At 36.4% G+C, this 27,796-nt stretch overlaps 2 protein-coding genes across 3 annotated transcripts; one reads left to right on the top strand and one right to left on the bottom strand.

Moving 5' to 3' along the window:
* Positions 1 to 6,128: 6,128 nt before the first annotated feature.
* LOC137394693 (centromere protein V-like) lies at positions 6,129 to 16,995 on the top strand. The gene is made up of 4 exons (XM_068081455.1): positions 6,129 to 6,265; positions 12,839 to 12,908; positions 13,600 to 13,714; positions 16,566 to 16,995. Exons 1-4 carry the CDS (start codon positions 6,165 to 6,167, stop codon positions 16,697 to 16,699), a joined length of 420 nt encoding a protein of 139 aa, XP_067937556.1. The 5' UTR covers positions 6,129 to 6,164; the 3' UTR covers positions 16,700 to 16,995.
* Positions 16,996 to 19,369: 2,374 nt separating this feature from the next.
* LOC137393027 (epidermal retinol dehydrogenase 2-like) lies at positions 19,370 to 27,208 on the bottom strand. Of its 2 annotated transcripts, XR_010978269.1 has the most exons (8): positions 27,051 to 27,208; positions 26,582 to 26,766; positions 25,814 to 25,945; positions 24,248 to 24,377; positions 21,231 to 21,348; positions 20,163 to 20,288; positions 19,945 to 20,077; positions 19,370 to 19,745 (listed from the first exon to the last, which is right to left on the bottom strand). XR_010978269.1 is itself a non-coding variant. In XM_068079410.1 (7 exons), the coding sequence occupies exons 1-7, from the start codon at positions 27,199 to 27,201 to the stop codon at positions 20,002 to 20,004; spliced, it is 918 nt and encodes a 305-aa protein (XP_067935511.1). In that variant the 5' UTR covers positions 27,202 to 27,208; the 3' UTR covers positions 19,370 to 20,001. The 2 variants fall into 2 exon arrangements, 1 of the variants encoding a protein (XP_067935511.1); XM_068079410.1 differs by having other exon boundaries at positions 19,370 to 20,077.
* Positions 27,209 to 27,796: the final 588 nt, after the last annotated feature.

The raw sequence follows: 27,796 nt of genomic DNA, 5'->3' as shown, positions 1-27,796 counted from the left end.
TGACTTACCCTTAAAAAATTATCTTGTATTAAATTATTAAGTTATTGACAGCACCTTGTGGGAAATTTTGTGTTCTTTTAAATGCTGTATTATGCAGCAATAAATGTTAGAGCTAGTAGAAATGCAATGCATTCATGTGTGCTAATGTTGTGATCTCTGTAAAACGGTCTGTTTGTTTGGAAACTAGCGTTTTGGTTTCCGGTTTTTGTCACTGGTTTCCTTGCGATATGCGACTCTGGGTCAGGTATAATTGCAGTGGCTCAAAACCTGGTCAGTTTCTGGGTCGTTTTGTAGAGGTGGAGCTTAATCCGGAAATACAAATGTTTTGTCGGCACTAAGCGACGAGGTTTTAAGCAAGTGCCAATGTTTAGTCGGTTAGAAATTGAGTCTGTAATCTTTTTATTTTTTGTAACAAAATAAAGCATGAACATCGTTTTAGGCAAATCTTTAATCAAAAATATGAGATCTTTCATCAAACTAGCATAACGTATTCACATAGTTGTTTATCGTAGTTTTGTCGTGTTAAGACGAAATAGTAACATGCTCACGAAACGGAACAAAATCTTCTCAAAAATACATCATTAATTATTCTGTATTCGTTTATACAGTGTGTATAAAAAATATCTTACATACGTTGCAATATGATTGCACTTACATGTATGTAACGCGGTATTACATAAGTTATTGAATATTTGTGATTATGTTCTAACCAAATAAAATGCACATTTAAACAATTGTCTACTTTGCTACCATTCTGAGAGCTAAAGAAGATTCTATTTCATTTTAGTGTAACTATTTGTGTTAGCGTATCATAAGACAAAGATTGTGAAAGGGCAACAGAAGACATTAGTCTATCTTATTTTTACTGCAAACACCGACTTCTCCAACAACTAACTTTATTTAGATTTTGAACATGACCGCACTCTGTAGGTATTCATTTGTCAATTTGCTTATATATTTATTATTTATGTACAGCATTGTGTGACCAAAATTTTTTTTTGATTTGTTGGGCAAAAAATATTTTCTTACTCTTGGCATGATGCATTTTCTTGCTCCAATATAAATAATGCATGTGGCAATTGTTGTGCATCATTGTTAGCAGCTTTCCCGTTACCTCCACAAGCACAATGTAGCCAATTCTGGAAAATCAGAGGGCAGCACACACAAAGCCTTTAGCATGATGTATGTCTATTGGCATTGCTGACATTGTACAACATACATTGTTTGAAAAGCCGATGCGCAATGACAAAATGTCTGGTGATGGATCACTGGAACAATGATGGGAAGTAGGTTGTTTCAGTTATCAGACGAATCTATCATGATAAATTGTAAAGTTTAATAATTTTACTTTATTTGATATAAAAAGAAAATGTTGCACATAACTTAATTACTACCACATCAGCACCAAAGCCATAAAAGGCCTTTAACAAGCACAAATGAGAACAGAATAACACAGTAGAAAAGGGCTACATATACTACATGTAGATATGTGAAAATAAGTGAATATAAGTCTGGGTTATTTAAAAAAAATCAGTGTTGAAAATCCTGAATGTTTTATGTATGCAGGTATGTTTTCATTTGATCAATATATTTACTCGAAATTGAGCACAGTACAAGCTGAAGCAGTTCGAGTTTTTGCATATAAAAGTATTCCTATCTAGAACAAGTTTGTTCTCTATGGCTGCAGATGAATTGGCAATGAGGTGGAAGGCACGCGAGATGCCCTCTGGCGTGCCCTCCCTTCATTGCCAGTTTACCCACAGCTATAGGGAACAAACTTGTTCTATGCCTATCTAGATATTGCATGTATTAGAAAGCCTCAGGAAGCATTTTTGCTCTGTCATTTCTTACTCCCTGCAAACTCCTCTTGGAGATCCTTGATCTAAAATAAAAACAATCATAGCATGTGTATTTACATCTCCTTGAACTTGTAAAGTACTGTGAATGCAGTATTCAAGTGGCATTACTTGTGACGATTTTTGACTTTGACAGGAATATTATTTGTTAATTTAATGAAGTAGATCGAAAAGTTACATTGGACATTGTGATTAGCTGGAAGTTAATTTGGCGATCTCAAAGAACCGGACAAATCTGCTTTTGCTAGTTCCTGACTTTATTACTGTTTTTACAGTAGTTTTATTTCACAATTATTTCCTGGCTTCATATATCTTCTCCGATCCTACATTGCTCAACCGACTTAGCCCATAGAGTGGACTTGTAGAAGACAACAGCGACATTAGCCCAAGTACTCAGTCTATGAATCGGATGGTGTTGTGGCACCTTGTAATCAATTTCTCAAAGAGTTGATAACAACTCCAGAGATGCTCCCAAATCCTGATTAGATATTTGCAAATCACATCAAATCACCAATCATGAGATTGGCATCAAAGCACCATAAAAATGGATTACTCAGCTTGTTAAATTAAATCAAATTAAAACCATCAATTACATAGTGGATGATGGTTTTAATTTCATTTTATTTGAAAGCTGAGCAGTCACCCTTCTAAGTGATTTGATTTGGAGCAAAACGCATGCCAGCGATTTGATATGCTTTACAAATCTGGAATCAAAGATTTGGGAGCATCGCTGCACAACTCTCTCCAATTCAGACACTGAGCACTTACACTAAAGTGACACGAAAGCATCATGCAACAGGGTTCTAATTTTAAAACTGAGTTACTGAATATTACCACTCACCAGACTGGTAGGTATGAAAGTAACATCAGGTGTCTGAGTTACATCTATAATGCTGTCATTTGTGGCGTTTCGTAGATGCTCCCCACATCTATGGAAGCTCGCATAGCCTCTGCTCTTACTCTTACCCGTCCTGAGCAAGCACTGCATTTCCTCCTTATCTTGAGCTATAAATCAGAATGCTCGAGGCATTGAACGCTTGGCTGGGTGTGAACAGGCAAATTAACAGATATCGCAGTTGGCAGCAAATAATTTGTTTCTAAAACCTAATCCTGCCTACACAAGGGGTGCTTCTGCATTATCCTACTATAACTTCACGTTTTTCTAGCTACTAATCTAGGGCTATAAATGGCTTGAAGATCCGCCTACCAATGAAATTCCACATTTAACCATAATTAATATTGCACGATTTGCCTAAAATTTTATTGCTGGTTATGTGAGTGAGTACCTCCATGTTACTATCAGATGTGTTGTCTTGAGGATGCGGTCTCTTTGTTGGATTCTGTGACTAAAAATGTAAACAATATGTAAATTATGTATATCGACACCATGTGACAACATATATGAATTTATGCACACGTATAGCATATTTATATTTGTGGGCACAATCTAACTAAATTCAAATTGGCAAAAGAGTCCAAACAAAGGCCTTGTTGACAGGGCTCCAAAATAAGCATTCATTTTATCTTGCTTTTAATGATTGTTTTTGCAAATTTTAGGTGTGAAATATTAAATGTAAAATACAATATTACGTCCAAGTTTAACCAAAGGTGTGAACTGCAATATAATACTATCTGGCACATGTGTGAGGCCTCGAGATGAGAAATTCTCAAGAAAAATTAGACAGATTGCCGTAAACTTCACTGGCTATTGGGTCAAGGATATGGTATCTGAGCATTCCAAACAAGTCCTTGTTTCTTTGCAATTCTACCAAATTTCTATGAGAGTGTAGATGAATTAAAATAAGAGAAAATGTTTTTGAACTTTGATGTAATGTGAGATCGAAAGCAAAGTATCGAATACAGCTTAGACATGTCGCAACCCTCACAGTAGTGTAGACTTAGATTTACTGCATTCTCTGATTTCGGGCTTACAAGAATATAAATGTGCACGCGTGCTTTTGTTACAAGATAGCTATTTCAGAAATAAGACAAATTAAAATCCATAAAAGTAATAAATATTATTTATCATCTCTATGTAAAATCCATACTATACTATTTGTGCATTTGCAAAGACATGGAAGGATAGCCCTGTCTAAATATATTGGACATACAATGACCGAGTTTTGCTGTCCAAAAATATCCCTTATAATAGGCTGAGTAAAATATTCTTGGTGTACCGGTAACTTACCCTTTGCTGTTCTTTGTACTTTTCCTTCTGGGTTTGCTGTCTTTCAGGGCCGTACATGCAGCCATACTCTTTTTCTTCGCCATACTCTTTTTCTTCGCCATACATAAATAGCCTTGACTGTCATGAATGACGTTTTCACCTCTCCAAATATCTTCAACTTGCTAAATTAGAGCAGATAAAATTTTAAAATTAAGAAACATGGTACAGATTTTTTAGATTCATTGGCTGAAGACGTTGTAGGTTTTTAGCCTTACTTGATTGCTAACACTCAATTGAGAACTAACTGCTGCATGTATATGATGCTTGATACATTTATTGCTTGCTACTATTGACATGTACTTTTATTGCACAACAACCAAGCATAGGCCTACATTTTACAATCAAGGTTACACTTCACAATCAAGGTTACACTAAAATATCCGAGGTATAAAATGTTCATTTTCAACAGAAGATCACAAATTAGGCAGTGGAGAAAAAGTGCTTTAAGGATATGAGATTACCTTTAAAAAGTCTTTCATGCTTGTTGAATATGCCGTCCTCATGGTATGTGTAAAACTTGTTGCCATATTCGATTTCATGGGCTTTGATGGCTTGCTCAGCCTCGTCTACCAATGAGGCAAGAAGGAGCGGCATAATGCTTAAATGCACTGCAATTAAAAATATATTTGGTAGGCCCTCAGGCTCCTCGTAGAAGTTGACTGTCGTCAGCGATCATGTCATTCAGCTATCGAGGCTTCGATAACCTACCGACACGATTGCCGACTACAGGCACGGGAGGCCTGTAGGTAGGCCAATATAGAAGATGAAATGACGAATACAAAAAGTCAATTATGAATAAATGATGACCCACTGAGGTCTTCTTTTAGGGTTGAAGCAATATGAATATGCAGTGCATTTCAATTAATTTTTTAAGACAAATCTCAAGCAGTAAGCGACTCTGACTACCGAGGACTACTGATCACAGGCAGGCTGTCTAGTCCGAAAATATAACTGCCCTGCATTGCAGGAGACTACAAAAACTTGCTTTACCTTGCCTCCTCTCCTACACTTTTTGTGAATCAAACAGATGAGATACAGTCTAGGCCTGGCGGTGCTACTGACAACGCACCATTGTAGTAACAAGTTCAAATAAAATTTGAGATACACAATTAAATGGTTGTTTCTTAGGTAGCTACATACTGTCGTTGTTTCAAAATGTGCTACAGTTGAGACTTGGTAGTAATATAAAGTTAGTTGTTAAAAAAGTGTGTGCTTGCAGCAAATACAGTATAGATAGTATAGATAAGGAACAGAGGTCTTCTGTTGCCTTCATTTTTACAATCAATGCCTAACGAGATGCTAATACTAATATTTACAGTGAAATAAAATAGAATCATTTTAGGCTCTCAGAATGGTAACAAAGTGGACAACCGTTTTAATGTGCATTTTATTTGTTCAGAACATAATCGTAACTTTTCAATATTTTATGTAATACTGCTTTACAAAAGTGTATTCATATTAAAAAATATAAAACTATTTTTCAAATATAAATGAATACAGAATAATTAATGGTGTATTTTTGAGAAGATTTTTTCCGTTTAGTGAGCGTGTTACTATTTATTCTTAACAAGAAAAAACTACGATAAACAGCTATGCAAATACTTTATGTGATTTTGCTAAAAGAACTCATATTTGTAATTAAAAATTTGCTTGGAAAAGATGCTTACATGATATTTTGTTAAACAAAAAGATAACTACAAAATGTACTGGATTTCTCAACAACTAAACGTTTGCAGTGGTTCGACTAACTTTAAAGCTTTTGTATTTCCGGATTAAGCTCCACCCCTACAAAACGACCCAGAAACTGACCAGGTTTTGAGCCACTGCAATTATACCTGACCGCGACTCTGGCCTTGCTCGTTCTTTCACTAACATAAGCTAAATAACTGGCCTCGCTATTTAGCAACCCAAATACCAAACTCGTCTGTAGTAGAACGAGAGCTAATGCAATACACTCGAAAATGGTGAAAATTTGCAAAGAATTAAAGACTACGACAGGGCGCGTTTGTTTTGTAACGACTCGGGTAGAAGAATACCGTGTCAACAGCGTAAGACTATATGTAGTTGCCAATTTTTCAGGGATGTCGACTGACACATCAGTAGTACACAAGGGTGGATGCCACTGTGGAGCTGTAAAGTTTTTGGTAGAAGCTCCAAAAGAATTAAATGTTATTCACTGCGAGTATGTTTTTACAATAATTAATCCTTTGTTCTGCTATGGCAGCTAGCGTTCTTCTTTATATAACTTCTTTATTTTTATCGCTTCCTGATGAAAACTTCACGTTTTCCCATATTATGAATGATACGTTTTTTACAAATACTTGGAGAATTTACGTACTCTGTAACTTTTAGGTTGGTACGTTTTTCTTCTTTGCAAAACGAATTTGAATAGCTGTTGTTTAATGAGCTTTCATTAACAGTTCACACGGTATGATTGTTAATGTGGTATTAGTAGTTTTAATGTGCCGTAGAGGTACGAACCTGACTTGTTTGTTGTTTTGTTAGGTGTCTGTAGCGATATCTGTTGTAGTAGTATTGACCATCAAACTCGTCGGTCTGCAACCGTTCCAAGGTCCGTGTCTCCTATAGTTCGTCAGTTCCATATTTTTCAATTTCGTCCTCCAAACGTGTGTCAGTTGTTAGTGTGTCAGTTTTTGGCAGATCATGTCACAATCACATGCTAATGCAAGGGCACTTTTGTGCAACCCATGTTTTGTATTAATATGTTCTTGCTGTTAATAACAGCGGGTGAACTATTCATATCCCCTTTTCTCAATGTTTTTGCGATGAACTTTTTCTTATTACTCCCTCTTCTTTCTCTCGCTGCTTCTCTCCTAGTAAAATTATTCATAGAGATGGTGTGCCTTTTTAGGTCCTAGTTGACCTATGTGGCTTCATTGCTCGGGTGTCTATTGTCTTTTCCTCACTGCCACTCCTGTTTCCCCTGCCTCCTTTTTGGTCTCTATCTTCATTGCTTCACTTTCCGTGTCCGTCTTTAGTGTTTTTCAGTTTCAGTAGTTGCTTTCAATTCCTCCTCTTCAGCTCGTTTCCTATTTGTACCTGACATGAGTCAGGAGGTCCCAGGCGCCTTCCATCGCATCCCGATGGTTAGGATTCTGGTTGCATCAAACTGCGTCTTCGTCGTATAGCTCCAGTAGCTTTTGGGCTCTTCTACGCCGATGAGCACAGTGTTTTTGCTTCTTTTTTCAACTCTTTATTATAAACCTCCCTTGCGAGAATGTTGATACACACTGCTCTCCTCAAAAGTAATTGTGCTGATGAGAGCCCACTCTCCAGTGCCGCGTTTCTGTACACTATCGATGTCATATTCTCATCTGCTTCTCTAACCACTCCTGTTTCACCGTATGAGCATATCTCTCTGCTGGGCTATTGCTTTTTTAATAGTGAGGGCTCATGTATTTTGCTTCACTCTCCATTCCCTCGGAAACTGTATGAACTTTCTTCCCGCAAAACAATTTCATTGTTCATTTGGACTCTTAGTAGTGCACCAAACCTCGCAAATGCTTCCTTTATCTTTTCTACCTTTCTTTTCTGTCTTTCCTACCACTTCTGCTGGCTTGTTTGGTAACTCAAAAATTTCTACCCATCATGAATACTAGTTTACCAGAATCGGATAGTCTCTTCTAAACTAAAAAAAAATCTGAACCCAGCACCTGTCAGGCCTTTTCGGGTGGTTCGGTGGATTGGAGGGGGTAGTGCTTAATTCTCCAGTTCTTCACACATACTTCATCATTCTACATCCTCCTTTGCCTCCCTCATCTCGAATCGCCAACATTTTCAATTTTTCTTTTCAAACATCCGCCTTCTGATGGTTCATCAGCACTAAGTCCCATTGCAGTGTTAGCTGGTTATAGCATAGTAATACTTGCATATCTGCCTTCTACTTTTTTCTTTGCTTTGGCTACTTCCCTCTTTATTTTTTTCATTCCCTGTTCATGCATATCTTCCTCTTATCTTTTACTATGTACATGTTTCAGTAGTACATTATCTAATTCCTCTGTTCACTTCAACAATGCCGCAACATGTATTTTTACACTTTTGCCCTTTACTTGTTTCCTGCTGTCTGGTTTCTGTGTCAGTTGTGACAAGAGATTGGCCAGAAATAGACCATTTCTAGTGTAGGCTATGGTGGCTCTCAAAATTGTACCTCATCATTTTGAGCTTGAACAACTGGACCCTCAAGGCTGGTTCACACTATATCGCTGTATGACGGCTTCTTTTCGGCATCCATCGTCGATTATATGAACTGTAAACCGATGGCATCAATGAGGCAATGCGGATACCTCGGGGAAATTTGCAGCTCTCAAACTGATATTTTGCCGAGCATCAATGACCGCCTTTGCAATATGAACCATTTCGGCAATAGTAATTCGTGGTCGCGGATAGCGTGATTTATTTATTTCCGTTTATGATAGTTGCTGTGCGACTAGTATTGGTTTCAAACACCCGAAAACAAAGTTTTTTTGCAAGAATTTGAAAGCAAAAATGAAAACACGACGTCATGGAGTATTTGCAGATGCAAACGTGGATGGGTTTGTGATAGTGTGAACATTATTATCATCGACGATCACCGAAGTATTGCGGTATTACTGCAGAGATATGGCGATATAGGGTGAACCAGCTTTAAGATGTCTACCAAGTCGGCAAGTTTATCAGTGGGTTGTGATTTATCGCAACTTCAAACACTGTGCCAACGAGATAAAAACCAAACCGCTCACATGGCCAGGGTTCTTTTTCGATTTGAGCATATCTCTGTGTTTGTGAGTCCCTGCAATGCAAGTGCCATAGGCCCTTTCGCATCTTTCGCAATAGCGCTGTCCCTATCGCGTATCTGCTTGGTTGACTGTGACCCCATGCCACGCTCTTATGTCATACTTGGCTGGTACCAATGCCGAACATACTTCCGGCTTGACTTTTTGGGTGTGCTTCACAGTCCACATCCCATCATTCTTCTCCTTCGACAACTCCCTTACCTACCTCTTCAATTCAGCCAAATTTGGATTGAGCTTGTGCAAGTAATTGACCATTCCCAAACAGCTTTTTAGTTATTTTTTGGTGGTCAGTGGTCTCATTTCCCTGATTGCTTGCACTGTTCCACTGTCTGTCTTTACTCTGTTTTCTCCAACTATGTGACCTAGAAATCTAAGTTTGTTTTACGAAACTCACTTTTCGATTTGACGTCATCCCCGCTCCTTAATCCTTTTTAACACTGCCTTTTTTCTCACATCATGCTCTGATGCTGTTCATCCACATACTAGTATGTTGTCAATCATACATGCATACCTTTAGTTCTTCCAATATTTGGGTCATAATCACAGAAACCATGGTTAAGTCGGGTGTGTTAGATTTGGGGTTATCTACACTAGCAGAAGGAAAAAATTCTCAGTTATTTTGCCAAAAAAGTTTGGTTCTAGCTTAATTACAACAGATTTTATCATCAATAAACTGAATGCACGTTCACCATTAGTGCGAGAACGCAGTTCTGAAAAAACTGGTGGTAAAGTTTGAGAACCGAAAACCAATGCACAATTTTGTTTCCATTTCAAAACGCCATAGCAACTAATATCAAGAAGTTGTGATATTTATCTAGATTTCTGTATTTGTATCCAAATAATTATGCTGAATTTAAAAATCTAAACAGATTTTTGCTAGCTGACATAGAGATAGCAGTCTATCTATTAGAAAATGTATTACTTACTCTTAATTTTGCAGATATTAAAGCGGCTTGGCAGTAACCCGATTTTGGCACAACGGTAGTATCACCAACAAAATCTTTAGAAAAATAATAACAGAGACATATTGCACACCATCAGACACTATATCCTCCAATCTTGTAAAATCGAATAACTATTCTTATAATTAAATATTATAATAATTTTATAAAAATCGTTAGGAAAATATCATCGTCATTCCCTTTATTTTCACTGCTTTTGACATCAGTTGGAATACCAAAGTACTCATTAAAAGTGTCCAAAACGTCAGAGTTATCTTTAAAATCAGCAAAAAAGAATCGATTACTTTTATTGGACGCCATTTTTCAGTACTTCCTCTTCAGCTTAGCAACAGCTTTAAGGTTTTTTCCAATGGTTAGAGTCTTTTATTGGCTAAAGTGTTTTCAGATTCAGAAAGATCACTCTTTGATTGGCCCAGATGCATGTGTTGCAAAAATCGTTACTAACATTATAAATTCAGATAGTACAGCTTCAAAGTCGTATAACTAAACTTCGTGATTTGCGACTTAACCATGGTTTCTGTGATCATGAGCCATATTTGTGATCTGCCTTTAAAAGAATTTCGGCGCCACAGAGGTTCTAATAAGCATTTTGCAAAATTGAAATAGGGCAAGTGGTGTGGTGAATGTAGTCAGACGACAAGATCTTTCACCCAACTCAATTTGCCAAAAGCCGGAGTTGGTGTCCATTTTGCTGAACCATTTTGCTCCTGCAACCTTCGCCCACATTTCCTTTTCCATTGGTTGCGAAAAAAATTCTCTCTCCAAATATTTTGGTTCAGAAATGTTATGCCTATTCATATCCTCACCTCATCATTTCTCTTTGAGGCTACTACTATACTCACACCAGTCGGCTGCCCCTCAACTTTTTCAATTACTCCCAAACTTTCGATCTGTTCCAGCTCTCTTCGTGAGGCCTCTTTGAGCTCAAAGGGTAGTTGACGTAGCACGGCCAGTGCAAACAGCTGTTACTCCCTCCCACAAATTGACTTAGAGTTTGTCTGGCAACGGTCTACACCCCTGAACAACTCTTCCATCTTTTCTGGTTCATCTATCGTGACCTTACTTATCTGTCGCCTCAATAGTCTCAGCTCATAGATTTCTGGCTTGCTCAGCAAGTTTTGTGATGCCTCCACGATCACTCGAAACTTAGCTTCAACTGTTTTCTCTCCCACTCTCATTTTTACCATCACTATTCTCGATTGCTCTACCACTCCTGTGTCTGTCAGGCGTTGTTGGTCCTGTGTATTAAGTTTCAGACCAAGTCGCCTCATTGTGGATGCATGGACAAGGGTAATGTCAGCCCTTGAGTTTATTCTAAACCAATTCGCTTGACCATTTACCCTGAACAACACGTTGAAGCCACTACATTTTTTGATGTTGCCCAATATATAGTCATTACAGTGATCGCTACTTTCTAACATAACATTCCCATATAATCAGACAGGTCACTCCCTTTTTTTACCATTTCGCATTATATCCATTTTCTCTTACTGCACTGGTCTTCACTCTCCATTCACTGCTGTGTTCTGTTCTCTGTGACTTCTCCATTCAGTACCTTTTCCTTGTATGGCGCTTGGTTTTTTTGGACAATATAGTGACGGGTGTCCTTTTTCTCCACAGCCTTAACAGAATATGTGGTTTTCCACTCTTCTTGCTTTTCTATTTAGACAGTCTCAGCTCAAGATGTCCCTTTTCTCTGCAAGCATAACACAGTATTCCAGGGCAATGCTTGTGAAAGTGCTCTGGTTTGTCGCAGGTTTGACACGTCTATCTTCCCATTTAGGTTGCTCCTCAACAACATCCAAGTCCTCATTCCCTATCCTGCAGTGCAGCTATGGTTCGCACAACTGTTTCACTATCTTTTAGGACTCTGATTAAATTGATTGTATTCATTTGAAGCGTTGCACTCTGCAAGCTCTCGTTTTGGACTGCATTGATCCCAGCGTGTATGATGAGAGTTTCGAAATCCTTCAGCCTGTACGATATCGCCAATGCTTTCTGATTGAATGTGCCGAGTTTCTCCCCTGACTGCTGTTTTGAGTTTAAGAACCGTTGCTGCAGCATGGTTTCAGTATCCCTTATTGCAATATTGGCCTAAAAGTTATTCACTACCCTCTCATACCTCAGGTCATTCGCCTCCATTTTTGACATCCTAAGGATTATCATACACTTCTTTTCTAAGTTGTACACAAATTTCACCGTTTTCCTTTTGCTTATATCTGTTTCCTTCTCATTCTCATCAGTTTCCACCACTTTTACTCCAAAGTCAACTGTCAATGCTGCTATTTAACATTCTTTTAAACTTCTTCTAGCTCCTTAACTTGTTGTGGCTTTCTATTATGCGTTTGCTGATTTATATATTTCCAGTCATCTCTGCCCTCTCTCACCTTTTCAAGTCTGACTCAAGTAAGTTTTTAGATTGTGTTAATATTTCAGTTGAACAATCCGACCTTTCACTCTATCCGCTTGTAGCTTTTACCTGTGGTATCATGTAATGTCCCGCAGAGCTACAAACCTGACTAGTTAATTGTCTTTAGCGATGTCTGTTGCAGTAGTATGGCTATCAATCTTGTCTGTCTGTAATCATTCCAAGGTCCGTATCCGTATGTCTCATCATTTGTTAATTTCTTCTCCAAGCATGCGTCAACTAGATAGTTTTCAGACCAGATCTGGTCTCAATGGCACGCTTCTACAAGTGCATTCTCGTGAGATCCCTGTCTTGTATTGTTACACCCTATTTGTTAATAGCTGTTCACTGTATTTAGTATAATACTGATGCAATCAGTATGTGCACTTTTATTCAATAATTATAGAGCTGTTTGAAAATAACTAAGTTGGTTTGTCTCTTTCTTATTATGTGGAAACATTTATATTTTTGCTGAAAGTACAGGTTTCTGCCCTAGGTGATCTAAATGAAAACATTTTAAAAACATTTTTAATGGTTTTGTAAGCTAGTAGAGCTTCTCACTGGTTATAAAATCAAAAACTTTGTTTTTTTAGCTGTTCCATATGCTACATGAAGCAAAATCACCATTTTATTGTACCTCAACAGAAGTTCACTCTATTGAAGGTTTGTATAAGCATAATTTCTGATTATTATGGTTTTTCAATTTCTTTACTCTTGTTTCAAAGTGTTTTCCTAGGATCATTTGAGGCATGAGTCATAGTCTTAAATCATTCACTTTCAAATCAAATACCGATATTTGAACAGCAAATATCTGAGCTAGACTGATTTCTCTTCATTAGAAGTGTGTTAATAAAGTTTGTCCTGGGGTATTCACAATTTTAGATAAATCCTATGTTGCCCTTTATTTTTGACTAAGTTGCTTTTTATTCAAATGAGAAAATACCACAATATGCATACGGGTTTCTAAAGCATGGATATGTCTAAATGTGACAAATTACTTAAAGGTCTCCTAGTTACTATGCCACTGCCATAGCCAAAGATTTATCCTCACTGACCCACGGTGACTGATTGTGGTTGGGGCAAAGCTTTCTTTCGTTAATTAATCATTGGTATGACTTGAAAAAATTACATAATATAGCAACCTTTCATATTTAAACATTTTTCTTGTCAGAATTTTTGAAGATAAATTATCCTAAAACTTTTTTATGACTGTGAATTATTTTCTAACATCTGATAGCATTGAAATGTTGGCCATGTAAGCATTTTTTAAAAAATGATTTATTAGTATCTTTTACCTTGTAAAAATCACTCATGTTGACCTCTCCTATGACTATAAATACTTTTTATATGGTAGGGAGCTGACAATCTCACGGAGTATACCTTTAACACCCACACAGCCAAACATCTATTTTGTAAGACATGTGGGGTACAGAGCTTCTACAAACCCAGGTCTAATCCAGATGGCTATGGTGAGGTTTTTTATCGTGTTATTAACCTTTATTAGCAGAAAAATTGGCCGGTATAAAGCGGGTAGAAGGCTTGATATGATAATTTTATGATAACAATTTCTACGAAAAATCTTTTTCATGTTTATCTCAATTGTAATTTAAAAAGTAAAAAAAGTTGCTTTACAATGCTATAGTTCACATAGGTTGAAAAATCTGGTTGTTTTTATGTAACTAGGCCAGTCAAAAATAAGGAATTATATATTGTGCATAATATTTACTTATATTCCATTGCGAGCTGAGTCGTTGTACTTTTGAAATACTGCAATGGCTACACAATTTGCAATGCTAGCAGAAAATGAACATATTTTTAACAATTTCGTTAGACAACAAAGTGCATGCAATTTGATCTGCGATAGAACCTTTTTGGCCAATAACCAGAAACAAAATTTTATGAAGACATCCAGTATAAAGCAATGATATCATTGTTGGTGCTTGTGCATATACACCTATTATATATATAATAATATAACCTATTATAATAGGTTAAAAATTATGTCTCTAATAAATTATTCTGAACTAAATGGTATTTTTCTGTCCACAATTGTGTTATCCATGCTCATGATTGTTTTTCTATATATATACACAATGTGTATATATATATATATATATATATATATATATATATATATACACATTGTGATTATCACAATGTGATATATATCACATTGTGTATATATATACACATTGTATATAAATATATCTATACACAATATATATACTATGTATATATAGTAGCTGAATTCCTGGCATTGCACGGGTAATAAAAAAGGTTTGTTCTTAAAAAATTCATTTTTAATTGGCTAAGTTTTTTACGCAATGAATTTAAATAATTTAAGCTAGTAATAAGGTCTGTGTTCATCCCTCTAAAGCAGGGGTTCCCAACCTGGAGTACAAGTACCCCTAGGGGTACATTTTAGAAATTTAGGGGGTACAATACAAGTTATAAACTTGATAAATTTTTGGTTTGTGGTTTGTTTGGCTCCAATTATTAATAACTTTGCTGAAACCACTGCTATAGAGCTATTATTGGTATCATTTTAAAGCCAATTAGTTTTGCCATTCAGAAAAACTTAGGCAAGCATCAGCTCTAAACACAAGGTTGTTTGGTAAATTATGTCAAGATTGCGATGCAGACCATGAAAACCTCCTTTACTACACAGAAGTGAGATGGCTTTCTAAAGGCAATGTCCTGAATCGATTTGTGGGACTGATTGATGAGATTGCAGCTTTCTTTGCTACACGACTTCTGAGAAAGCTGCAAGATTCAGTGAGAAGTTAAAGACTTCAGAATGGAAATGGAAAGCTGCATATCTGAGAAATATCTTATTAAGATTAAACACTGTCAACACATACCTTCAAGGGAACTCTACCACTATAATTGATTTTACAGACGAGCTTAGAGCATTTATCATGAAACTAGAGATGTGGAGAAAGTCAATGCTGGATCATTTGATATGTTTGATAGCTTGTCAGAAGTATTGCCTTCACATGATTCAATTTCATTCATGAAATATCTGGTTGCAGACCCCCTCTCTCAGCTGGCTTGCTGGTTTCAACAATATTTTCCTGACTTAAATGACACAGATTTGAAGTTGGCTAGAAACCCATTTAAGTTAAATGTAGCTGATATTGATAGTGACATGCAAGAAGAGTTGATTGACCTTCTCAACGACTCTGGTGCACATGATAGATTTGAAGATTGCGTTCTTAGCAAGTTCTGGTGCTCATTGATAACATCCTACCCAAGCTTTCAGAGGTAGCTTTAAAAGCGTTGCTCATATTTCCTAGTAGTTATAAGTGCAAGCAAGAGTTTTCCTCACTTTTGTACATGAAAAGCAAATATCGCTCACAACTAAATTTTGATGACGACCTCAGAGTTTCATTATCTGTTACTGAACCAAACATCAAACAGATCACTGATGCAAAGCAGGCACAGCTTTCCCAAAATAAAGTGGGAAAGTAACAAAGTAACGAAACACAGCAATGTATAAAAGTTGTACTGCATCGTTATCATTATTTTAATAAATAAATAGCAATTTCATACCATACCACATTTCTTTACCTGTTTAATTAAGTGACACATTTCAATAATGCACATGTTATATTATTGAAGTTAAACCAACAATACCCTTGATTGAACTGTGTTTTCCAAAGGGGTACATTTTTTGCAATATGACTCCCAAGGGGTACCTAGTCCAAAAAAGTTTGGGAATCCCTGCTCTAAAGCCAGCATTAGAAAAAAGGTTGCGTCATGATTTCTTATGCAGTCATAATTTTCAAGCATGCTAGATGAAGCGTAAAGCATTGAAGATTGACAGGTGTATAAGTATGTTTACAATTATTCCATAGTAATGCCAGTTAGACGAGTTGTCTAATGAATAGTAAGTACGCCTGTCTGCAGAACTGGAGGTCCGGAGTTGAAATCCAGTATGAAGCAAATTTTTTGTTCCTAAAACTTTATCGCTGGAACTGGGCACACAAATGACAGACAAACAAACGACAAAAACTGAGATTTATATATATATTGTGTATATATATTGTGTACATATATTGTGTATATATATGTACATATATACATGTAGATTTTGTATATATGCACAATTGCTAGTGTCACGATGCATGTAAAAACATACATGACCTAATACAGTATGTTCGAAGAATGTTCAAACTGGTGAATTCAGTACCTGCTTTTATCTATAGCTCAGTCAGTCACTGCTGACAGCATATGCTAACATTGTTACATAGAATGACTATAGTGAAATGCTCAAATGATTACGCTAGCCCTTTTTTTATAAAATTCTATCTCATGCAGGAATTATGCCTCACTGCCTACAACCAGGCACAGTGGAAAAGATACGTGTAGAGGAATTTGGTGGCTCTAACTGGGAGGAAAACATGGTACTCTCTGGTGACACCATTTCTTCTAGATCAAAGCTTTCAGAATAATGTTCTTCAAGCTATGAGGTTATTTTACCAGTTAAACAGTTTGTTATAATTGTAAAGATTTTTTTCTTAAATGTATATTATTTTATTAAAAATGCTGATCTGCAAGTAGCATCTTATACACCATATGAAAGTTGGTCATACACTGTTGCAGTTGCATCACTTTGACTGTGTTACAAGTCCTTAAATTATTCAATAATTTAAGACAATAAATTTATTTTTAAATGGCCAAGTTTTTTTACGCAATAAATTTGAATAACTTAAGCTTCTAATAAAATCAGTGTCCCTCTAAAGCCAGCGTTAGGAAAAAATTACATCATGATCTCTCATGCAGTCATGATTTTCGAGCAAACTAGCTTGAATTATTCATTAATTTAGGACAAGACTAAAATAAGACAAGATTTAAAACAAATCCAATAAAGTATTCCTAAAGTTCCCATGTTCACTGTTGATGCAAAACTTACTTCGCAAAAAACGTTTGCTAGATAGCTTTTTTATAATTGTTGATTATTTATGTAAAACACACTGTCAGCTCTATATTGTACTGGTGCATGGACGTATAAAAGCAAGTTGTAAAAACATTTAAAACTAATACTTCCGGAAAAATTCACAATCATATGATATGCAAGATTTTTGTTAGCCATTATGTCTATGCAAAGAGTGGAGGAGGTTATCTCTAAAGAGTGGAGGAGGTTATCTCTAAAGAGTGGAGGAGGTTATCTCTAAAGAGTGGAGGAGGTTATCTCTAAAGAGTGGAGGAGGTTATCTCTAAAGAGTGGAAGAGGTTATCTCTAAAGAGTGGAGGAGGTTATCTCTAAAGAGTGGAAGAGGTTATCTCTAAAGAGTGGAGGAGGTTATCTCTAAAGAGTGGAGGAGGTTATCTCTAAAGAGTGGAGGAGGTTATCTCTAAAGAGTGGAAGAGGTTATCTCTAAAGAGTGGAGGAGGTTATCTCTAAAGAGTGGAGGAGGTTATCTCTAAAGAGTGGAGGAGGTTATCTCTAAAGAGTGGAAGAGGTTATCTCTAAAGAGTGGAGGAGGTTATCTCTAAAGAGTGGAGGAGGTTATCTCTAAAGAGTGGAGGAGGTTATCTCTAAAGAGTGGAAGAGGTTATCTCTAAAGAGTGGAGGAGGTTATCTCTAAAGAGTGGAGGAGGTTATCTCTAAAGAGTGGAGGAGGTTATCTCTAAAGAGTGGAGGAGGTTATCTCTAAAGAGTGGAGGAGGTTATCTCTAAAGAGTGGAGGAGGTTATCTCTAAAGAGTGGAGGAGGTTATCTCTAAAGAGTGGAGGAGGTTATCTCTAAAGAGTGGAAGAGGTTATCTCTAAAGATGATAGTTCATTGCGTCAACAGTAGGTTTGGCACTACTTGTGAAAACAGGTTAATACGATCAGGCTGTAATAATATATCTGAATAAATCAGTCAATTCTTGTTTGTCAGGGGTTATAAGCTTGGAATCATAGCCGGGAACACGACTTCAGTCTGCAAATTGAAGAACAAAGGAGTTTGAAACAATCCAGGCTATTTAAACGGTTGCAAGTCGTAATGTTACGTCAGTCATGCACAACAGTTCCAAATTTACAATGGGTCACATAGAAATCACATTGCGCTAGCGCATAGCTAGATAATCTCTGGCGAAAATAAACACAAATATCGCAAATTTATTGAGTCTTGTCAACATACATGTAGCTATCTCATCTTATTAAAATGTAGTTTTTACATCAGCAAAAATTCCTAAGTAGTCATCCCCTTCAAAGCAAAGTCAAGCTATATTAAAATAAAACTTCAGTATATTACAATTAAATTGACAAATTTACGAAAGCCTGGTCAGCTTTGAAACATCTTAGTCTTGATATCAGATTCATATGGGCTCGGGTGCTGTAAATCCAGAAATCAAATGTTCTCCCACCGACCATGCAGATGCAATTATCAGTAGATCCGACCACCAATGCAAAAAACTTTATACATATAAGTGAATATCTGTCTACTAGTTGGCATTTCATTTATTTCCTAACAAGCATGTCTCTGTCAGGGTGTAGTGTATCAAGCAACAGTTATGTCAGTTCTCGTATATAGCGCAGAAACCGCGACGATTTATCAAGCTCAAAAAACTGCATGCCGAGATGATAAAAAACATGAACATCAAGTGGCAAGACAAAATCACAAATGTAGGCATATTAAAACGAGCAGGCCCATCATCAATGGCTGATATCCTTATTGAAAAAGTTTGAAATGGTTGAACCATGTACACAGAATGGAACAAGACCAGCTTCCACGTCAACTATTATACTCTCAACTATATGCTGGTAAGTGAAATCAAGGAAGGTCTAGACTCCGCTATAGAGGTGTAGCTAAGAGGAATTTAAAATGGCGGCAGATCAATACAAACTCATGGCAGATGACTGCGTGTAATCGAGCTGATTGGAGACCCGCTATCATTCATAAGCCACAACGTAGCCTTGGTCGCACCAACTGATGTGACTGCAAGAGTGAGATTTCATTTCTTCTTTTCAATTGCATGACATGAATTTTTAATATCTGCAGGTGTGCTGTACAATATTCACCTGATATCAGCTAATTGGCAGCATAGTAATGCACCTGATGAAGGTTTGTCAAATCAAGTCTTGGTTTGACTTGAGTCTTCTATCTACTTTTCAAGTTCAACGAAAATGGTAGATAGTTTTGTAATAAAAATTTATTATGACCAATGCCTCTGAATGTTAACAAAACGCAAATCTAATACAAATTCCCACATAACATATTCATTAGTTTCTAAATGTCATACCAAAGAATAAAACTCAGCTACTGTAAATTTTTTACTCAGCAAGCATAGCAGTTAGAGCATATGTTGAGTGATCATTTGCATAGAGACAAATGTGTAAAATAGTTTAGTTATGTTAAACATCAAGGTGCAAAACAGACTTACCAAAAGTGTCTTAGAAAATGCCTGCCAAAAGTGTCTTGAAACATGAATGCCAAACATGTCTTGGAACACGCTTGCCAGAAGTGATGAATGGCTGGATAATAATTGTAATTCTTTTTTCAAAGCCAATCTATAACATTTTAATTGCAGACGCTTGGACCAATGTAAAACCACTTATTTGATTACTAAACCATAATTAGTTGTGTTGAGTTCTTTTAAAAATCAACTAGATATAATTGCCTTAAATACCATATAAGTTAAATATATTCTTAGAAAAAAGAAATTACATACTTCATGCACTAGTAACAGTTCGATAAAATGCAAATAACCTTAGATGAAAAGAGAATGACGATGAGCTGAAGATTAATTGGAAGTCATGGTGACATCTAGTCCTTATCTGTCATAGCATTGACACCACCTGTAGTAGTCAGCAACATCTGCATGGCTCTGGTAGGAAGGAGTCTAAAACATATCATAATCACAATGTATTTCAGATTTACTGTCGTTAATCAATGACCAAGCATAAAATAAATTCTAATATAGTTACGCTTTTAAAACAATGAGGCTGTAGCAGCTCCTCGGTAAGCAGAGAAGTTCCTGGTTTGTCCGTATCGCATCTACTATTCGCTGAGCAACGTAGTCAGGCTTCATTGTCGGCATGTCTTCAGATGTCCTGAAGAATAGTAATAGCTACGATGTACCTAGCCAAGGAGTCAATGACTTAAGGTGTAACCGGGTCCGTAGTCATGCCTAGCTCACACGATCAGTAAGTCAGATGAAACAACCGGAGAAATTTTGGCAAGTTCTGACTGTCCAGACAAAACTGAAGTAAAGGTTTCTCCTACGTGTCATTAGAGATTCGCCCTCATGTAAACTAGGCATTAGTCATCCTAAAGCATTCCTGATAATAAGTTGAATTATTGATGATGTTAAGACGCAATAACATTTCAAATATATAACAGTATCTATTTCTAGATTGGGTACTATCAGAATCTATCTTTTTTGTGTTACATGGAACAACAACTGCACTTTTAGAGTTTATTCACATAAGATACTATGTATAGCTAATTATGTTCAAAACCTTGAGGTTAAGCTTTGTGTTACACAGTCATTTCTTTACAAAGGTCTAGAAATGTTTGCTTGAAGCCTAGAGAATGCGTGTCTAGCTTTAAATTCTCTTACAGTTTTGTGACCACAGGTGAGTGTCTGACAAACATATCAATATAGAATCAAGTTATTGTAAGTTCACTTGATAAATAATAAAAATTGCTGCATGTAAGAGCGTAATATTAGAGGTAGTTTGAGAGTTGAGAACCTAGCACTGTAGCCTGTCTTGACAAACTGCTGTTTCTGCGGAGTTGTTCCCCCGTGGAGCGGGCGAGCAACACAACAGCTTGTCACAAAACGTACTGCACCAGATGCATCAGCTGCACTTATAGGGAGTTGTTCTCTTCCGTCTATGTTGATAGCAACAAGACAGGCTACTAGCACTGGTGTTCACAGTATGCATCACACCAGCAAATGATCTTGTAATGATGCATATTAGTTAGTCTATCTGACACAGACATGTGCTGCCTGCATGTCAACTAAACTGATATATGATGATGAAACTCACTCTACGAGTGATTTAAATTGATTCATCATAGGGGTGTCGACGGCCATAGGACATACTGTAGTTGTTCTGATAGACCTCTTTTCCGCTATCAGTTCCATAGTGAGTGCTTCAAGCAAACCTGCCAATAAGAAGTTTATATCTATGTTTGTCTTATTCTTTTCTTGGCAATGTTTATCAAGTAAAAATGTATAAAAAGTTCTACATGTGTTTTCTAACAAAAAATTACTTTGATGAAGAACCAATATCATCAGCTTTGGATTTGTTACTATTTGGGATACTAGTTGGAGATTTTAGAGTCCTGCACCAGACTGCGATACTCCAATGTACATAGAAGATGTTTTTAATATGTAAGGTTATGACACTAATACACATAATTTTATAGAGTGATAACAAGAGTGAGAGAAGATTAGTTTTATAAAAAGCTATTAAAGGGTATTGGGTTCTGTCACACACTATATGATGATATGATACATAAAAATCGTTGTAAATGTAAATATTTCAGCTGGCAATAATCTGAAAAATAATTTGGCAGTGTTAACCTTTTCAAACCCAGACATATTTAAATAAATATATAAATATAACAATGTGGGTAAAAGTAAAAAATACAGTACTCAGCTAAAGGTCACAACAAATCTGTTTCCCACAACTGGGCCCTTCATGTGTATATATGTATATACTGACTGAATGCCTGACGTTGTATGAATAATAGAATAATTACCCAATGAGTTTGAGTAACTTTCCTGGTAAGCTGGTAGTCTAAATATTTACTATAATAATAGCCGTGAAACAAGCTTTACATTACACGAATAACAAGCTGTAGCAAACAATAACATTAAGCTAGCCAATAATATTTTGAAAGTGATGCATAGGTATGTGCCTATTATGTCATAGTATGGCAAAGACAATGTAGTGTAGAAGATTGGCTCATTGGTCTGCAGACTAGGAGGTTTCGAGTTCAAAACTTCTGTGAAGCAGATTTTTTATACCTAAACCTTAATCGCTATAACCGGACAGACGAACGATAGACTGATAAACACTGATATTTATATACACACTAGATGAATGCTTGGCGTTGCCGGATAATAGAAAAATCTTTTCACAGAAAATTAATTTTTTTGTAACAACAGTTACCATTCAACTTTCAAACTTCATATAATGAGAAAAATGTTTTCTGCAGTTTAAATAAATTAGGAGAAAAAAACAACTGTAAAGGTGTTTAAATGTAAATGTGTAATAATTAGCAAGTCATGGCTGGCTAAACAAAGTCTGTTTTGCTACGATCACAATGAAAGATGATTTGGTAATGATAAATACAAAATGAAAAAACTAAATACAAAGCATGAATTTGTTGAATTAATAATATTAATCTAATAACATATAAATCTTAACGTTTGTTGTCGACTGTCATTATCTGTCTGTCCAGTTATATCTATTAAAATCTTGGAATGAAAGGCTCGCTTCATACTGGATTTGAACTCACAAAGATTGCAACCACAAATTTCTCACCACGCGTTTAACCACTGAGCTACACAGTCATTTTAAAGCTGTTGCTCTTATCATAGACTGTATACCCTTTTCTCAATTGTACACGCTAAATGATGTAACAATTGCACACCCTACAGGATGTAATTATTCGCGGAGTTAAATTTCGCGAATATTATCTTTTCATGCATATCCGTGAACTAAATTATTCGCGGATGAACACATTCGCGAATAAATTAATCCATGAAAGCAGCTAGCAATAGAGTAAAACCTTCACGTGCGTATACTACGTGTTTAGGTTTCTACTTAGCTGAGAAATTTATGTCGATCATGCTAAGCTATAAATTTTTGGTTGCATGAATGTTCATCGATTTGGAGGCCTTTGGTGAACCAACAAATTGTGGTAAGTTATGAGTTTTTTCAATGTAAAGAACTGAAGGAGAGATTTTTTTGATGATGACATGCCGAATTCTGAATAACTTGAGACAACCTTGAATAATTTAGTAAAGAAGTGTGATGCATTGGCAATGGGCTCAACTCAAAGCCCCGGCAATGATTTTTAAAAAGTTCGGAACTCAGCTATGTTTACTAGCTCTGCCTAGCGGCTAGTTTGTAATTTGAGGTAGTAGTTATTCTCCCTTGTGTTAAAAATAAAACTGATTATTCGTGGATTTTAATAGTTCGTGGAATTGATTGTTTATATATATATATATATATATATATATATATGTATGTATATATATATATATATATATATAAACAGGATAAACTGAAAAGAAAGACAGAAAGATTGAACATTAGAATCAAACCAATGCAAAGAATCTAGGCTGTGTACGGTGATGATGTTCCTTTGGTCAAGTCATCATATCAATGCTACAACAGTGAGTGGTAATGCTGCCTCAGTGAGAAAAGATATTTTAATAAAGTAGGACTGGTTTAGGGGCATATAAAATATATGGCTTCACTGCTAAAAAGAGGAATTAATGAAAATGGGCATTTCAATATTCAGGAAAAGGTCATGCCGAATTACTCTAACGGAGGTTGACTTGGAGGCAGACTCTCAAGCAGGGCTCAAAAAGAATAATGAAATATGAACAGGCACCTCATATGAAACATGAGCAGGCCACTATGAACAACACTCCATAATGGCCTGTTACGTAGTGATAAGACTACACCGGAAGTAAAATTAAGTATATATATATTAGTTATCAAGCTGTCTTCCAGTTAGATAATTTACTAAAAATCTCAAACGTAATCTGAAACAGGAGCATGGTCTCTCTCATTACTTGTTGGGTCTTGATGCATCAGAAATAACAGATGTTATGATGGCTGTTGGCAAGAGTTGAATATTGTGTTTAATAAACCAGATAACCAACATAAAACAAGAGTGACTGCATGTGCACAGTTCATCGATTCATCACAACCGCACAGATGTCACACAAATGGATGTTTTTTTTACATTACACAAGCACTCAGAGTAAAATATACTGACATCTCTGAGGTGTATTTGTCTGACTAATAGTAGGAAGCCTTACCAACGACAGCAAATTTACTGGCGCAGTAGTCGGTCAGTCCAGCCATTCCTGCTAGTCCTGCTGAACTTGCCATGCTGACAATATGGCCATGGTCTCTCTCTATCATAGCCGGGAGAAATGCTTTGGTAGTCTGTAAGAATGACAACTGTCGTCTAGTGAGCACAGGGAAGGGAGCTGCTAGGTAGCCTACAATGCACAACTGCTACAAGATCTTAACACTAGATATACATGTATCAATTCCATCGATATATTCACTAACCTAACTTGTTGATGCCGCTCTTTAGCCTTTTATAACCATATTTAATTATATACAGTCAAACATGGATAACTCGAACTTCAAGGGACCGAGCAAAAGTGTTCGAATTATCAGAGCGTTCAAGTTATCAGAGCACTGTCACAAGTCCATGTATTTACTTATTTATTAGTAGATAAATGTACATATACAAACTATAAGAAAAATCAAAAGCACAAATGGCTTGTTTCAAATTAAATGCTTCTAATGTAAAGTTTAAAACGTTTTTATCAAAAAGTATAGAGATTTTTCTATCACTTGAGATTGGTTTGTTGTTTGAGGTGATGTTATTGCCAGGACGTTTTTTAGATTGACATTGGCAAAACTTAATCGTTGTTGAAATGCTCAAAAGAAAAGACATCTTTTTCTTTTGAGCGTTTTACCCACGATCAATTTTGCCGATTTTTCTTGAAGTTCATGCAAAGATTACCTTACTTTACCTGGGATGCGTTAAGAGCAACACTCCGAGGCAGTTCAATTAGAAGTTTTACGAGGTTTTACGGTACATTGTATATCACTCACGCTTTTTGAATGGATACTTATTGAATGTACACACGTATTCTGTGTTTAGGTCAAACGATGAATAGTTTTTTTAGCTAAGACAACGTATACGTTTAATTACAACAATTTTTAAGACGTTTTAAACATTCAACATTCCGACGTTGATTCAACACGGAATCAACGTCGGAAAACTATTCATCGCATGCTAGCCGGGTCACGCACTCAAGGATTTTCGCCACGCACATACAAAACAAAAACAACATGCTGTTTTTGTTTTGTATGTGCGTGGCGAAAATCCTTGCGCGCGTGACCCGGCTAGCCCGTGCTATTCATCGTATAGCAGTATAAATCTAATTTCACCAAACCTTTAGAAAAGTCGTTGACAAAAATATTTTGCCGATGGTGGTAATAACGACGCTTATGAATTACGAAAAGATGAGGTTTACCTCTATGGCTTTGAATAAAGTGATTTTCTAAAGCGATAACAACTGCTTCGGTAGCCGTTGGGCAAAAAAACAGTTCGAATTAACAGTGTTGAGTTCGAGTTATCTATAGCAATTTATCATTACGTGGAAACGGACCAAAGAAACCGTTCGAATTAACCATGTGTTCGAGCTATCCGTGGGCGAGTTATCCATGCTTGACTGTACGTTGTATACTAGTAAACTAATTTTCACACATATCGTTGATCAACGGCTTGCTTCCTTATGCGCAAACACAGTGTGGAGAACTCGCAAGATAATTTCTAGCTCTCAAGTCTCATGTAGACTCACCCAAAAGTGTGCCATGGTGTTCACTTGCATGCATTTTTCTATATGGGCATCTGGGCATTGCAGAATGGATTTAATGTTCACTATTCCAGCACAGTTTATGAGGACACCAATCACTCCCACCTCTGATAGCACCTACATATGGAATACACTGAATCTTCTGGGTATTGCACCTCATATTACTGAGCTTATCAATGAGACACAAAGAGGTCTTGAATCCGTCACAATATGATAGTCTGTTGATATGGTAGGTCTGAACATTAAACAAAAAGCGCATCATCAATGTTTAACCTTTTAAACAAAAATGTTAAACATTGATGATCTTTAAAACACCACCAAATCTTTTTTCACCGAGCTTGTATTCGACATGCTGGTGAATGGAGGCTTGAGAGAACTACCATGAGAAACTTGGACAGAATGATAGACGAGTTGACCTCTGGCCATGCTGGCAACAAAAGCAATTTTACATGATCTTTTTGACATTTGGCAAGGATTGAACCCGTGACCCGGTGCTAACCACTACACTACGGCTGCCTCCAGCATACTCTCCCATTATTTATTTACAGCATTTCGTTTCATGCTACTGAAACTGATGCAAGATTCAAAGAGAAGCCTCCCTAGATTGTAATGTATAGATTGGGCAAAACTTTTTTATGTTGCACAACAAAAAGCATCTTTTTGAAGGTGCAATACAAAAAGATTATATTTCAAGTAGAACAATGTTACTAGAAAAATCTAAAACGCAGGGAAATGTAAATATTTGATTCTTACTTGGTCAGCAACTTTATAGATATCTTCCCGTTTGCTCATGTCAATGGTATAGGTGTGAGCGTGTCCACCAAATCTTTTTATTTCTGAAGCTGTAGCCTCATTTCCTTCTTCATTAATATCCCAGAGCACGACCTTACAGCCATGCTTAGCCAAGCTGATAGCCAGAGCTCGTCCAATTCCACTTCCTAAAATGAGCTATGATAGATGGTAAATTGGACAAAAATTGGACCCGGTAACTATGAAAATATTTTATGACAAAGCAAGATTGATGATTTTTCTAAAACTTAACTACTGCAGTCTGGGCACACACAAAATGTTTATTGAGCATTCAAGTAACAGCCCAACTAACAAATTTTTCTGCTCAAAATTAAATTTGCCATTCAGGATTACAATGTGAGACAAAAAAGGATGGCAGTGGACAAGCCAAAAGAAATTGACTGAGAGCATAAAATGAATTACAATGACTAACCTGCCCCAGTTACTAGAGCTGTGTCCTTTGAAATATCTTTCTTATACTGCCAACTGACCGGCAGAACAGCCTTGACCATGCTGCTCACTATAAAGTAGAATACCATTACCATGGTCTTAATCATCTCCAAAATGGTTTCCAAGTTGAACATTTTTGCCCTATAAAATACATCAGAAAATTCTCATATTTGGAAAGCATACGACTTGCTACACAGATAGTACAGACAGGTTATAACCAGAAATGTAAACATCTGTGTAAATTTATGTGTTGCCTCCGCATTACAACTGAATTTAATACTTGTAGTTCCGATGGCAATGGTCAGAGTAGAACCATTTATAGGACGAGTTGATAGCCTTCCAAAGACTAGTTTGTTTTATATTGGAAGATGTCTGTGACAGCAAGGATGAGAAGTCATACGTTTTTCAACCCTACTCTCAAAGTGGCGGTCAAATAGAGGGGGTGTTCAATTAGAGGTGGCATTCAATTAAAGATTTTACGGTACTTAACTTTTATCGCTTGCATTTTTCTGTAACTGGTAAAAAAAGCATGTGATACATAAGCTGCAAGAACGCAATTAGTAAACAAGAAGTGTCAGAACGGTGAAGCAAATGTTGTTTAGTTTAAATGCAGTATAATGATGCAGATTTAAAAGCTCAATGCCCAAAGGAGATTAAGACTGTAAATATTTCTAGTTAAAAGAAGAGTCTAACCAAAAGTCGAGACGATCCAAAAAAATCTAATCATCA

This window comes from Watersipora subatra, chromosome 4, assembly GCF_963576615.1.
Source record: "Watersipora subatra chromosome 4, tzWatSuba1.1, whole genome shotgun sequence".
NCBI classification, from domain to species: domain Eukaryota; kingdom Metazoa; phylum Bryozoa; class Gymnolaemata; order Cheilostomatida; family Watersiporidae; genus Watersipora; species Watersipora subatra.
This window is presented reverse-complemented; position numbering and strand designations above follow the sequence as displayed.